Source organism: Globicephala melas, chromosome 5 (genome assembly GCF_963455315.2).
Source record: "Globicephala melas chromosome 5, mGloMel1.2, whole genome shotgun sequence".
Classification (NCBI taxonomy): domain Eukaryota; kingdom Metazoa; phylum Chordata; class Mammalia; order Artiodactyla; family Delphinidae; genus Globicephala; species Globicephala melas.
The window spans coordinates 30,258,658-30,275,085 of NC_083318.1; the positions used below are offsets into that span (position 1 = coordinate 30,258,658).

General features: G+C 36.4%; 1 protein-coding gene across 4 annotated transcripts in view; it reads right to left on the minus strand.

Annotated features, from left to right (window-relative positions):
• The window catches only part of SEC24B (SEC24 homolog B, COPII coat complex component), a 94,720-nt gene that overhangs the window by 32,783 nt on the left and 45,509 nt on the right, over positions 1 to 16,428 (minus strand). For all 4 annotated transcript variants that reach the window (XM_030864092.3, XM_030864089.3, XM_030864090.3 and 1 more), the window contains 2 exons: positions 6,158 to 6,238; positions 2,904 to 3,115 (listed from right to left, as the gene is read on the minus strand). In XM_030864092.3, coding sequence (XP_030719952.1) covers positions 2,904 to 3,115; positions 6,158 to 6,238 — 293 coding nt within the window. The remainder of the gene's footprint in view (positions 1 to 2,903; positions 3,116 to 6,157; positions 6,239 to 16,428) is intronic.

The following is a 16,428-nucleotide window of genomic DNA, read 5'->3' on the forward strand; positions in this document are numbered from 1 at the left end:
CCATCTAAGTTAATACACTACCCTCTATCCAGATGCCCTGCCAAAAACCTACGTGTTATCCTTGATGCTTCCTTTCTCTCACCCACCACATCCGATCCATCAATAAGCCAAAAGATATCCCTTATCCTTCCACTTTTCACTACCTCTGCCAATACCACCTTAGAAGAAAGCACAATCATCTATTTCTGGGATGACGGCAAAGCTTCCATTTGTCTCCCTGTTTCCATTTTTATCTTTTCAAATACTCCCAGCCCTAATCCGTTCTTCACATAGTAGCCAAATGAGTCTCTAAATACGTAAATCAGATTTCATTCCATTACATAAAATCTCCTATGTTTTCCCTTTGCACTTGATGTAAAATCCAAGCTTCTGACTATGGTTCTTCCCTAGCTCTCTGATCTCATTCCTATTATTCTTCCCATTGCTAACTGAGTTCCAGCCACACTGGGACTTTGGTCCTAAAACATGTTAAAGTTGCTCCTGCCTTAACGTTTCTGTATATATGTTTCCTTAGCCTGAAATCCTCTACCCCCAGATTTTTCCATGTCTGGCTTTTCCTGTCATTCAAATATTAACTCAAACATAACTTCTATAATGAGGGCCTTCCTGACTATTTACTCTTTATACCCAACCCCTGCAATTTCTTCCACTCCTCTTGATTCATAGCACTTGTAACTATTTGAAATTAGCTTGTTTTTGTTTTTTAAAGTCTTTATTGAATTTGTTACAATATTGCTTCTGTTTTATGTTTTGGTTTTTTGGCCACTAGGCATGGGGATCCTAGCTCCCTGACCAGGGACCGAACCCACACCCACTGCACTAGAAGGCAAAGTCTTAACCACTGGACTGCCAGGGAAGTCCCTGAAACTAGTTTGTTAATTTATTGCTTTACTTACTTACTGTCCCATTGGCCCTGCCTTCCCACCAAGTTGCTCGAGAGAGGGAACTCTGTTTTGTTCACTTAGCTTCCTCTCGTAACCTCAGTGCCTAGAGTAGGGCTGCCACACAGTAGAAACTCAGTTAAGTTTTCACTGAATGAATAAGTAGAGAGAAATTCTAAAGACTGGTGAAATTAGGTGCTATGATTCACTAATTTCACCTGAAGAGATTTCATCTAAGGAAATAATGAGACGAAGGCACAAGGTTTGTGCACAGGTGTATATTTTGATTTTGACACTCAAGTTATGCCCAATAGTGGCAGACTAGGTGATTATAAAATGTTATGCAGTTATCAGATGAAGGATATGTAATAATATAGAAAGGTTTCCTCTTACGTTGTTCAAGGATTTTAAAAAAATGCAAAACAATGTCCATATTTATCAGCTTATTTGTTTGTGTAAATAAGTCATTTACATGACCAGCTTCTTTACAGGCTTTCTCCTGCAAATGCATACAGCAAGAAACCCAGAAGGATAGCCTCCAACTGTTACTTTTATATCTTGATGGTGGGTGTATTGATTGATATTTATTTTCTTCTTTTTTGCTTATCTGCATTTTCCTACAGTTGATCATGCACATTTTTTTTTTTTTTTTTGGTTAAAAAAAAAGCCATACAGTATCTGTATCTGGTTTTTTACATATTCACTAAAATATTTTTCTATTTTTTATTTTCATTTTTTAACATCAACTTTTTACCTGTTTTTCTACCCTGAAAAACTAATTTTAAGTTTTTTTCTTCCTCAAAGGGCAGCTATTGGGGTTTCCCACTACTTAATAAAGGTCAGCATAAATAAATGAACACAAAGAAATCCCTTAGATTTCAGAACCCTCCCACTGGGGTTATACTAAATGCAACATTTAAAGGCATTTCAGTTTTACTATAGAAAGCTGCTAAAAGTTAAATTAAAATATTCTAACTAGGATTCAAAAATAAATGGCTGCTTTTAAAATTAGCTTGTTAATGTTAAGATTAGATTAAAATCTATAACTTTTTTTTAGTACACAGGTAAGAATTTAAAAGCACATCTTAGCTATGTGCTTAAATCATTATTGCTCAGTTACGCTGAAATAGTGGTGTTCCATCTGGACCAATAAAGTCATAAAGAAAATCTAACAAAATGGAAGGCAGGGAAATCTGTACTAACCAACCACATTTCTCCAGTGCCTCTCCCAGTTTCCTTCTTTCTTCTGTGCTTTAATTCTAAGATTAAATTCCAGGAACAAATGGTTTTCTTATCTCCCCTCTAATTTTCATCAGTTCACCACCAGATAAGATTTCTGTAAGGTGAGTCTACTATGAGCAGATTTTTATTGTAAGTAGAATGCTTTTGCCATTTAAATCGTTTCCTTATATTTTATTTTTTTCCCAATAAATATAAATGTAAAATACTTATTGTCCTATTATTGAACTGATATGGTATTTAACAGGTAACTCCAAGAAGGGTCATGTCAAAAGAGGTCATAGCAGTAATTATGAACAAACGTATTAATGAGCATGTATGTGTATGGAGGCTTTTACCAATGTCAGTTATATGTCACCGAGAGTTCTTCAAGTTAAGAACTGAGGCCAAAATCCCAAACCACACTTATACCATGTCATTTTTTGAGGAGAAAGGCAGTTTAGTAATACAGAATTTAAAATAACATTTACTTTAATTTCCCGATCATAAAATTAATACCTGTACGTTGCAGAGCCCCTGAAAAATAGAAGTACAATGCAGAAAAGAAAAATCACAGTAATACCTTTTATCTTCTTCTATGTACGCATGTGCGCGCGCGCGCGCACACACACACACACACACACACACACACACACACACAAACTGGAATCAAATTCTATGTATGTTTGATCTAGACTTACCTGTATTCATACCTATGATCCATTTGAATCAACAGGGATTTGTCAGAATTGATAATTGTTTCACAATTTTTATATGATTTTTTTTTTATGACTAAATACATACCTGAGCATACTGCTGGAATCCAGAATACGCTGGGCTACCGGGTGGCACTCCGGAATTAAGTGGTGCTGCAGCATTCTGATATCCAGGCTGCAGAGCTGGATAGCCATACCCAAATGGCTTGGCCATTTTTGAAGGCTGAGGAGCAGCTGGAGCTGGAGCAGGGGCAGGAGCGGGGTCAGGAGCAGGGCTGCTTGCCGATGAGGAAAGCATGTCTAGCAAAGGGAAAAGCACGGTGTTGACAACTGAAGGTCGGGACTCCACAAATACTCTTGGCTGAGCCATAGCCTGTGGCATCTCCCTTTTTATTAAAACTTTTTTATTATGAGAAATTTTGAACATACACAAAAGTAGAGAAAATAGAATAATAAACCCCATATATCCATTACTCAGCTTTAATAATCATCAGTATTTCGCTAATCGTGTTTCACGTGTTCCTACCCCATTTTTTTTTTTTACACATGTATTTACAAGAAAACCCCATTTTGTATCATTTCATTGACAAATACTTCAATTGGTATTTCTAACAGATAAGACCTTTATATTTATGCATATTAAATATATATACCACCACATAGCATATAATATAAATATATATTTATGTATATTAAAAATACAGTTATTTTTCCTTTTATTCTCTCAGCAGAAATGGCGCTAAGAAGCAGAAGACAAAGCAAAGCAATAAAAAGAGTGTCGGGCTTCCCTGGTGGCGCAGTGGTTAAGAATCCGCCTGCCAATGCAGGGGACACGGGTTCGAGCCCTGGTCCGGGAAGATCCCACATGCTGCAGAGCAACTAAGCTCGTTCGCCACAACTACTGAGCCTGCACTCTAGAGCCCACGAGCCACAGCTACTGAGCCTGCATGTCACAACTACTGAAGCCTGCATGCCTAGAGCCTGTGCTCCGCAAACAAGAGAAGCCACCGCAATGAGAAGCCCGCGCACCACAACAAAGAGTAGCCTCCGATCGCTGCAACTAGAGAAAGCCCACGCACAGCAACAAAGACCCAACGCAGCCAAAAATAAATAAATAAAATAAATTTAAAAAAACAAAAAGAGTGTCAACTACTCTTTGCTCTAACTTGCCTTTTTCTCTGACCCTGACATTTATTAAAAAAAAAAAGTCCATGGAAGGAGTGGCATATTACCACAATCCCCTAGAAGTCTGCTTTATTTGCAGAGGCAAAAATGAAAGTATGAAAGACAGTCTAGAATAGTGTCCAGCTCCTAAAACAGTGTCTGGTACGTAGTAGAGGCCAAATAAAATGTAATGAATGAATGTTCTTCCTTTATTTAAATTTAAAACAGAAACTAAAACTTGGTTAAAACTGGGGGAAAAAAACTGTAGAAAATTTTATCACCATATACAAGAATAACAACAACAAAAAGTCAAATCTAAAATATATGTGTATTTTAATCTCTCATGTCACTGTATTTCACAGTATATTTTCATAAAAAATTATATTCTTCACCAGCAATCAGACTCTGCAAAAAGAAAATATGTTCTTAAAAGCATCTGACTTAAGAAATTTATTTTTTCAAAGTTTATTGAGGAATCATCTTTCTACTGACTCTCTTCGCTCTCATCTTGAAGAGACCTTCCTAGACATTCTGCTGTCTATTGTCTTGTGCTAATTAGGCAAGCACTGGCTTACTGGCTTTCTGGTAACTTCCCAGACTTCTTAAAAGGACTAGAGCATCAATGCAGTGTCATATACTTAGATTTCCTGCTTGTCTCTCCTCACTGTGATGGGACTGTAAGTAGAAAGGTCTCTTAACATGACAACAGTCATCAGCTTAAGAAATGAAGAACTGGAGTCCTAAACATGGGGGTCTAAAACTTTTCCCCCCTTTTTTAGGAAAAGGACAGTATTTCATACATTTCTATAGTCCCTAAGATCTACCTAGTACCTGACACATAGACTTAATTCAGTTAATCTTACTGTGAAAGATCTTCATAGCTTTCCTTAATTTTGGTGCAGTATAAAATAGCTAGAAAATTTACCTAAGGTTATTCACTTACTGTCAAAGCACAGTTCATAACAAGATTAAGATTTGTTGATTAAATGAATACAGATAAACACAGCAAGGTCTAACTCCAAGGCCATCATCTTTTAACTATACCACATTAGATGTTTTATTTCAGGTTTATTTGAAGCTCATGAAATACGATAGTTGAATAAATAGTATTCATCTTTTAGTGAATGAAGTAACTCTTCTAGAATATTTTGACAATGGTAATTGCTTTTGGAATGGTCCACAACTTTTTACACACACACACACACACACACACACACACACACACACACACACACATCCCTAGGGAAAGAATCCTTAACCACAAAAGACTGAGTAGCTTATTTAAGTATTCTTGAAATGTTAAAAGGGAACTCTGTACTAAGCTGAGAAGATTAAAGTTTTCTACTGACTCATAGAACAGTGATAGCAAGATAGTGTGTGAAGTCCAGCACACTCCAACTTCAATTAAGCTTCATCCTGGATAATTAACAACATGATAAGAAATAAAGCGAAGAGCAAAATTACTTGTTCTGTTAATCCTAAAGTTTGGAATCATTAGAAAGAAAAGACAAAGAAGGAGGTCAGGTGTGGTTGTCAGGCTGTTGGTGATAGGAGACAGGCAAATAAGGAAGATCACAGCACAAGATGCTATAATGAAATAACTAATCATTATAGAAGTTCAGTTCGTAATTTTTTTAAACACTATCCACCACTCCTGTTCCTACATATGACCAAAGTTACTTCCAGATATGGTTAAAAGTAATGCCTCCAAAACCTACCCCCAAGTTGGTTAATCTATTTACCTGGTGGAGGCAGCCAGGAGCCATAGGGGGAGTAAAGAGTCAAAGACTATTTATATTCAGAGGCTAGTTGGAAGAAATTCAAGGACCTAAGCATGAGAACAGAAATATAAAATTTATTTAAGGAATTATTAGCATAAAAAAGAAGGGAAAAGAAGAGAAAAATTATTCAGTATTAAGTCTTTTAGAAAGAGGAAAAAGATAAAGAGCATGGTAACAAAAATCAAATAATAAATTTCCTTGGCCTCCCAAAAACAGCATTCACAGTTGTTATGTGACAATTACACCATTAAATTAAGGCTGAAAAAACCAGGAAAATGTCCCTTTTTTTCTGCTAAAAATATAGTCTGCTAATTATGTATAGTACATGTTCATGTTTGAAGTAATTGATGGTCAGTAACTTTTCAAATAAACATCAAATATGCACAGAACAAATTACCTGGATAGCTGCCTCCTTCTAGGGCATCATAACTGTTGGGCATTGGAGAAGCACTGCTTGTGGTAGAAGAGCTGTCAACACCTAAAAGGAAAACCAAAATATCTACTAAGTTTAAAATGACAACATATCTTAAAGCAACCTTTGGCAATTTTGAAAAAGATGTTTTGCTGATCTAGGAAAATTCCTGATCCTAAAAACATGAAATGACTGATGTTTAATGACATTTAAAAAACCATATATAAATTTCTGATAATACAGGGGGTGAAAGTGGGAAGAATACGGAGCTGATAAAATTTAAGCAGACACACATGAAGGCATCTTAAAGAAAAGATATACAACTTTCAAAGTAGTCAAACACACAAACGTCAATTTTAGATTGACAGAAATGTTAATAAAATCACATCTCAAAGACCGGATCTACCAAATCACAAGCTATTAAATACCCTATATCACTATCATGTTATTTTAAGATAATTAAATTTTAATTACTTTTATAACTCAGCATAGCTGTATGAAACCTTCATAAGAGAGGAATCTATGGCTTGGGTTGCTACCTAGCATGTTACTAAGCTTTTCTATGCCTCGGTTTATTCATCTGCTCAATCAAGATTAAACAGTACCTGCCATATTTAATAAGGTAACAAAAATAAAAGGTACTCTAATAAATATGTGTTAGATTATAAGAATTTTTATTACATGTATTCGTTCAAAACTTGAAAGACTAACGGGAATATTCAGTGGCCATTTATGATAAAACGTAGTGGTGTCACACAGCTCGTAGAACATATATTTCTCTCATTCATTCACTTAACAAATATTTTATTGAGAGCCTACAGTTAACATAGGTAGATACACTAGAGTATATACTAATGAATAAAACTGAAAACGGGGCTTCCCTGGTGGCGCAGTGGTTGAGAGTCCGCCTGCCGATGCAGGGGACACGGGTTCGTGCCCCGGTCCGGGAAGATCCCACATGCCGCGGAGCGGCTGGGCCCATGAGCCATGGCCGCTGAGCCTGTGCGTCCGGAGCCTGTGCTCCGCAACGGGAGAGGCCACAACAGTGAGAGGCCCGCGTACCGCAAAAAAAAAAAAAAAAAAAAAAACTGAAAACGCACACAGCCTCTATCTTGTGTTAAAGATCTTGGTCTTTTTCACCAGAAGATAAAATTCTGTGGTACAGAGGTTATCCCTGGCTCTTAACACCAATATTATAACCGGGTTTAAACTACATTTTAGGTTAATTTTCAACTGTGATATAGAAAGAATAGATATGCATAACTATCTTTCATTGAATAATTTTGGTTAACTACAAGAACTCAGTGTATTGACTCAGGGCATAATAGCTAAAATTTTTTGTGTAGGAACATTTTGTTATCAGTAAAGAACATGATCTGGAGGCAAACGACTGTAGTTACATTAGACTCTGTCATTTAATTGTCATAAATAACTTTGGGTAAGTGACAATCATCATAATACTCTCTCTTGCAAAATAAGAACAATTTTTTAAATGCCCTTTGTGTGCTTTTTAACGTTCTTGTGATGCTTAGATGAGACTGGTTATGAAGCAACTTACAAAACATGAAGACTATAAAATAAATAATAGGTGAAAGACACTAATACATACCAAGTGCTTTCTTTGTGGTAAATAGAATATTGTTGCATATATAGGTCATTACTCTTAACTAAGAATGGGAAGTAATGGCTCTTCATTTTCCTTGTATTTGTGAATTTATAACTAAAGAAGAATGCTGATATACAAGGTCAAAAGTCTTGAAGTAATAGCGTTAAAAAACAATACATCAAAACCCAAATATTCATCAAGAGATGAATGGATGAACAAAATGTGGTATATCTATACAATGGGATATTATTCAGCTATAAAAAGGAATTAAGTACTGATACAGGCTACAATATGAATGACCCTTGAAAACATGCTAAGCAAAAGAAGCCAGACACAAAAGGTCACACACTGAATGATTTGATTTATATGAAATATCCAGAATAGGTAAATCTCTGGAGATAGAAAATAGATCGGTGGTTGCCAGGGGCTTGAGAGCAGGGGGAAATGAGAAGTTACTGCTTAATGGGTATAGAGTTCTTTTTTAGGATGATGAAAATGTTTAGTTTTATCAAGTTCACTACATTTACAAAGTTAGAACTAGATAGAAGTGGTGACTGCATGACAACCCAAATGACAGAATCAGATAGAGGTGGTGGTTGCACAACATTGTGAATATACTAAATGCCACTGTATGCTTTAAAATGTTAAATTTTATGTTATGTACAAAACCAAACCAATATGCCAAGACATTTCAATGGGGAAAGAATATTCCCTTCAACAAACTGTGCTGGAACAACTAGATATCCACATGCAGCAGAATGAAGTTAGACCCCTTCCTTACACCTTATGCTAAAATTAACTCAAAATGGATCATAGACCTAAATGTAAGTGCTAAAACTCTTAAAATATGGGAGTAAATCTTCATGACCTTCAGTTAGGCAATGGATTTTTAGATATGACATCAAAGGCACAAGCAACAAAAGAAAGAAAATAGATATACTGGACTTCATCAAATTAAAAACTTTTATGTTCCAAAGATATCATTAAGAAAATAAAGAGATAACCCACAGAATGAGAGAATATATTTGCAAATCATGTATCTAGTTAATAAAGGTCTAATACGCAAAATATTTACAGAACTCTATGACTCAACAATAAAAAGACGAATAACCAAATTAAAATGAGTAAGGGATCTAAACAGACATTTCTACAAAAAAGATAAACCAATGGCCAATAAGCACATGAAAAGATGCTCAACATCACTAGCTATTCTGGAAATAAAAATCAAAACCACAGTGAGATACCATTTCACATCCACTAGCATGTCTGTAATTCAAAAGACAGGTAACAGAAAGTTCTGGCAAGGATGTAGAGAAATGGAAGCCTCCACGAGATTGTAAAATGTTGTAACCATGTTGAAAAACAGTCTGACAGCTTCTCAAAAGGTGGCAAACAGGTATCACATGACCTGGCAATTCCATTCAAGAGAAATGAAAACATACACCCCCACAAAGAGTTGTGCATGAATGCTCACAGAAGCATTACGCATAACAGCCCAAAAGTGGAAACAACCCAGATGTCCAACAACTTACGAACAGGTAGATAAAATGTGATATATAGCCACACAATAAGATATTATTTAGCAATAGAAAGGAACACAGGACTGATACATGCCATAACACTTGAAAACATTATGCTGAGAAAGAAGCCAGTCACAAAAACCAAATAGTATATGATCTATTTATATGAAAGGTTCAAAACAGATAAATCTATAAAAACAAAAAGTAGATTAGTAGATTAGTGCGTGTATGTGCGCATGCGTGCGTGTAGGGGGACAAGAATAGGAAGTGACTGCTAAAACATGGAGTTTCTACTTTGAGGTGAAGAAAATGTTCTAGAATTACACAGTGATGGCTGCAGAACTTTGTTTAAATTTAAATGAGTGAATTTTATGGTATGTGAATTATATCTCAATAAAGTTACTATAAAAATACCATGGAGAACAAACGTATGGACACCAAGGGAGAAAGTGGCGGGGGTGGTGGTGGTGGTGGTGGTGGTGGGATGAACTGGGAGATTGGGATTGACATGTATACACTGACGTGTATAAAACTGATGACTAATAAGAACGTGCTGTATAAAAACATAAATAAAATAAAATTCAAAAATTTTAAAAAAAATACCATAGAAGCAAAAATACACAAATGAGACCTAATCTAACTTAAACGCTTTTGCACAGCAAAGGAAAACACCAACAAAATGAAAAGACAATCTACGGAATGGGAGAAAAAAATTGGCAAACGATGAGACCAACACTAGGTTAAATATCCAAAATACAAAAACAGCTCATATAACTCAGTATCAAAAAAACCAAACAACCCAATCAAAAAAATGGGCAGAAGACCTAAGTAGACATTTCACCAAAGAAGACATACAGATTATCAACAGGCACATGAAAAGATGCTCAACATTATTAATTATTAGAGAAATGCAAATCAAAACCACAATGAGGTATCACCTCACACTGGTCAGAATAGCCATCAATAAAAAGTCTACAAATAAGAAATGCTGGGGAGGGTGTAGAGAAAAGAGAACCCTTATGCACTGTTGGTGGGAATGTAAATTGGTGCAACCACTATGGCGAACAGTATGGGGGTTCCTTAAAAAAGTAAAAATAGAGTTACCATATGATCCAGCAATCCCACTCTTGGGGGTATATATCCAGAAAAAATAAAAACTCTAATTTGAAAAGATATATGCACATCAATGTTCACAGCAGCACTATTTACAATAGCCAAGACATGGAAGCAACCCAAGTGCCCATCAACTGACAATTAGCTTAAGGACATGTAGAGAGAGAGAGAGTGTGTGTGTGTGTGTGTGTGTGTGTGTGTGTGTGTGTATTTATATATATACACACACAATAGAATATTAATCAGCCACAAAAAAGAATGAAATATCGCCATTTACAGCAACATGGATGGACCTAGAGAAAATTATACTTAGTGAAGTCAGACAGAGAAAGACAAATACTATAAGATATCACTTATATGTGGAGTCTAAAAAGTAATACAAATGAATCTATATATAAAACAAAACAAAGCTTTTGCACAGCAAAGGAAACCATAAACAAGACGAAAAGACAACCCTCAGAATGGGAGAAAATATTTGCAAACAAATCAATGGACAAAGGGTTAATCTCCAAAATATATAAACAGCTCATGCAGTTCAGTATTAAAAAAACAAAAACAACCCAATCCAAAATGGGCAGAAGACCTAAATAGACATTTCTCCAAAGAAGACATACAGATGGCCAAGAAGCACATGAAAAGCTGCTCAACATCACTAATTATTAGAGAAATGCAAATCAAAACTACAATGAGGTATCACCTCACACCAGTCAGAATGGGCATCAGCAGAAAATCTACAAACAAATGCTGGAGAGGGTGTGGAGAAAAGGGAACCCTCTTGCACTGTTGGTGGGAATGTAAACTGATACAGTCAATGTAAATTGATACAGTCACTATGGAGAACAGTATGGAGGTTCCCTACAAAACTAAAAATAGAATTACCATATGATCCAGCAATCCCACTACTGGGCATATACCCAGAGAAAACCATAATTCAAAAAGACACATGCACCCCAATGTTCCCAATGTTCACTGCAGCACTATTTACAATAACCAGGTCATGGAAGCAACCTAAATGCCCATCGACAGACGAATGGATAAAGAAGATGTGGTACATACATACCATGGAATATTACTCATAAAAAGGAACGAAATTGGGTCATTTGTTGAGACGTGGATGGATCTAGAGACTGTCAAACAGAGTGAAGTAAGTCAGAAAGAGAAAAACAAATATCGTATATTAACGCATATATGTGGAACCTAGAAAAATGGTACAGATGAACCGGTTTGCAGGGCAGAAATTGAGACACAGATGTAGAGAACAAACATATGGACACCAAGAGGGGAAGCGGCGGGGGTCTGGGGGTGGTGTGATGAACTGGGTGACTGGGATTGACATGTATACACTGATGTGTATGAAATTAATGAGTAATAAGGACCTACTGTAAAAAAAATATATAAAATGAAATTTAAAAATTAAAAAAAAACAAAAAACAAAACAGACTCACAGACATAGAAAACAAACTTATGGTTACTAAAGGGGAGAAGGGAGTAGGACAAATTAGGAGTATAGGATTAACAGGTACATAATACATAATACTACTTAATTATGCTGCTTAGCTTCTTCTTTCCATGTCAAATCAAATATTAATGCTTAAAAATATTGCCCATTTAGATAATAATGCTATAGTAACAAACTTTAAAGTATTAATTTGATAGAAATATTCTATTTTATTTATTGGATAATTTGAAACCTGCTAGTTTAAAATTCACTTTCAGGGTTTCCCTGATGGCACAGGTTAAGAATCTGCCTGCCAATGCAGAGGACACGGGTTCGAGCCCTGGTCCAGGAAGATCCCACATGCCACGGATCAACTAAGCCCATGTGCCACAAGTACTGAGCCTGCGCTCTAGAGCCCGCGAGCCACAACTACTAAGCCCGGTGCCACAACTACTGTAGCCCACGCACCTAGAGCCCGTGCTCTGCAACAAGAGAAGCCACCCAATAAGAAGCCCGCGCACTGCAACAAAGAGTAGCTCCCGCTCACCGCAACTAGAGAAAAGTCTGCACACAGCAACGAAGACCCAATGCGGCCAAAAGTAAAAATAAATAAATAAACTAAAAATAAATAAATAAAAGAATAAAATAAAATTCACTTTCGGGGACTTCCCTGGTAGTCCAGTGGTTAAGAATCCACCTTCCAGTGCAGGGGACATGGGTTCAAGCCCTGGTCGGGGAACTAAGATTCCCACATGCTGTGGGGAAACCAAGCCCATGCGCTCTAGAGCCTGTGCACCACAACTGGAGAGCCTGCACGCCTCGACTAGAGAGAAGCCTGAGCACAGCAACGAAGAGCCTGTGTGCCACAACGAAGAGCCTGCGCGCTGCAACAAAAGATCCCACCGGCTGCAACTAAGACCCAATGCAGTTGAATAAATAAATTTAAAAAGTTTTTAAAATTCACTTTCAGAAGAAAAGAACAAATGCAAATCTCTATTTTGAACTTGTTAAAATATCAAAGCAACAATAGAAGTTATAAGTCCAGATGAAACACTAAACAGACTCAAACTTTGCTAAAACTTACTGTTCAGATTAATTCTAATTAGCTTATGCCATTACTGCCAATACAAATCAAAATGATATTTTTTAAAAAGGTACATTATGAAACATGTCAATATTCTAAACATGCTTAAAAACACCTTCACTAGTTCCCCTACCATTTTATAGAATAAGGTCTAAATGCTTTTATACTGCCATAAAAAAAACTTCAAAATTTATCTTCCACTTTCCTTGTCACCTCCATCTCCCACCTGTTCTTGTACCACCTTCCCTCTTTTACCTTATGACACAGTCACACCCAACTTCTCACTCTTCATCCCAATACACTATTTTTTGTGTTATGTACCATACATATTGGTCTGTTAGCCTAGATTTTCTTTTTCCACATGGCAAATTCCTACTCATCCTTCAAATTTCAAACCCTTCCTAAAACCTTTCTGACATGCCAATGGAAATCATTTCTTCTCCTATATAGGGACATTTTCTTAACCCCGAATTACTGAACTTTTCAAGCTGTACTGTAATCACATACGATATCTGCTTCCCTGTAATATTATTAGTATATAGAGGCAGCTATGCTACTGTATTGATATTTGGAACCAAGATACCAAGCAAAATACTGCTTTCTAAATACGAGCTAGTTATAGTCGAATGAGAAGCTTTGGTACTTGTCACCACTCTTAAAACCTCTGATAGGTCCAGTTTGCCTTAGTCACTTCACGCTACAATTAGTGATAACAAATATTCTGAGATCAAACGGAGGGTGAATATGAATGTAATACTTGGGAAACATTTTCCCTCATTCTTTTACTGGCTCTATGTCACAGGTTGAGAGAAGAAAAGGGGAAGTCAGAAAAGAGGGGGAGCTGAATCTGAGGAAGTAAGGAGTAAGGTCAAATGAATAGCTCAGAATCTGTGAAGTTGGGGGGAAAAAAACCAGGATGCATTGAAGTCTTCTAAAAAAAACTTAAGCCATTCTCTCTCCATGGGTCAACAAAGTCTAATATAGTTACTTACTAGTATTGTTCTACTTGAAATTAACCAGGTAATTTGAGATTTCACTTCCTCATAACTTGTATAGAACATGGAAAACTGTAAGTCAAATTCCCTCTCTACCACTTACCAGTTGAGAGAAAATGGACCAGAATCCTAACATTTCTGAGCCATTCCTTATTTATAAAAACAGATGTTATAACACCTACTCCACAGGCCTAATGTTAAGATTAAACAGCTATAACAGATATAAATTAAACAGATACTAGCCAGAGACTCAGGAAATGTTCTTTTTTTCCTCTTCCCTCTTCCTATGCTAAAACAGTGCTACAAAAGAGGGGAAAAGAAAGACCAAGACAAGAACCTCCTGATGGATAAGGCTAATCCAGACTTCAACCAAACTTTCCTTAACATTTATCACTGACAACCAAGTTACTTTTGATTTGTAAAAATGGTTCTCTTCTTTCGGTAATACTCTGCTAATACTCTCCTCCCCCTCTCCAATCTTCCTTCTACCTTAGTCTAAGAACTCTTATTTCTCACTGGCTTATTCCAAAAGCTTCAAGCTCGAATCAATTTCTTCTGTAAATGTAAAATCAATTTGTATTTCCAAAATGCAAGTTTGGTTATGTTATTTTCCCATGTAAACTCCTTCAGTGACCTCTCACTACCTTCAAGATAAAATCCAAACTCCTTACTAGGAAACGCAAGGTTCTTAAAGATCTTACCCAGCCATCCTACTCACCCTCACTCAATTCTTCTTGCCACTGCTCTCTGCAAACCATAGGTCCCAAACTCACTAAAGTTCCCCAAACATGCTACCTTCTCTCAAGCATCTTGCTTTGTTTCAAAAAGTGTCTCTGCCTCTCCCCAGATCCCTCACTTGCCCAATTCCAAGTTCTTTCAGATTCAGTTTAGGTTCCCCTGCCCCCGCTCCAGGAGAATCCTCCCTGTCATCCCACCCTACATCTGGTTCCAAATTCTCCTATGTATTCCTATAAAACACTATGATTAACACAGGACTCACTATCATTTTGTTCTATATTCCAAATCAGACTGTGAGCGTCTTGGGTTTTTAATCAAGCTCACAAATAGGGCATTATTAATCTGTTTATAAACTGGTTGTTCAGAACTCAGAATAAACTTTTTCAAAGAAATAATGAAATAACTGGTATTTATTACCCCAAGCTGTTTCATAAGCACTCTTAAAAACCCATAATCCATATTATTGATTAAACACTAAACATTTAAACACTAAACATTAAACACTAAACATTTATGACAGGCTGGAAAACAGCTGTCCCAAGCTGTTTCATAAGCACTCTTAAAAACCCATAATCCATATTATTGATTAAACACTAAACATTTATGACAGGCTGGAAAAAATAAAGCATTTGCAAATGTTTAGTATTTCAGTTAATTAGTTTTAGGGCTAGCCTTGACATCCAATCACCATTCAATCACTATTTCTATTTGAAAGTGCCTTCTGAATTCTAACTCTGGACACTGGTACCAAAGCTCCTTCTGCTATAGCCCTAATGCTCTGCCCTCTTCCACTGTACAGAGAGTTGGAGTTTCCAGCTATAGCAATTATATATACATGATGTTTGCAAGCTAGAACAGGTATCATCTGCAAACATGTGAGCACATTTTGTTTTCAATGTATATGAATACTGAAAACCCTGAAACTAATACTGTTCTTAATGGCATGGATATCTTTTTATATCCTTCACAGACCTAGGACATGTATTCAATTTCTAAAATTTAAAAAGTATACTAAATATGTATTGAATTTAGTTGAAAGATATTTATTTGTTAAAATAATCACATAGTGTATCAGTTAAAGAAAAAGATAGATTTGAACCCTTTTAGGGATTTTCTTTGGCGGGGGGTAGGGGAGTGGTGGAAGAAAAGGGAAGATGCTGATCAAAGAGTACAATCTTCCAGCTATAAATGTTCTAGGGATCTGGGGATCTAATGTATAGCATAATGATTATAGTTAACAATACCATATTATATACTTGAATTAAGAAAAAAAAAGAAGAATTTTCTGTGGAAGTTAGAGGTAAGGTCAATACTGTGCTGTTATCTACAGGAGTTGACTTAATTTGTTCTGTATCAAAATACAACATTACCTTTTAAAACATCCAAGCAAACCATAAACATATCATTATCTTTGACATACTACCTGGCACTGAATAATTACTATTAGCCTGTGTGAAAGTCAAATAAAAATTGACTAGCACCTTAAAATTCATTATGAAAAAATCAGAAGTTTTTTCCTAACGTCATTTACAAAATATAGCATCAAGCTGTCACATTACTAGAGCCATGGGAGAGAGCTTCCTGTTGTCCTCTGGCCTCTTCCTAACCTGAAAACTCCCGAGAGGAAAGGCACTGGGAGTATGGACAGCAGGTGACAGAACATTAGCTGACAGTGTCTCCCAGGGACTAGGGCTGATACTGATCTCTGATTTTTTACTCTCCCCTTTCACTTTATTTCACTGCTTACTCCCTTTCACTCCCA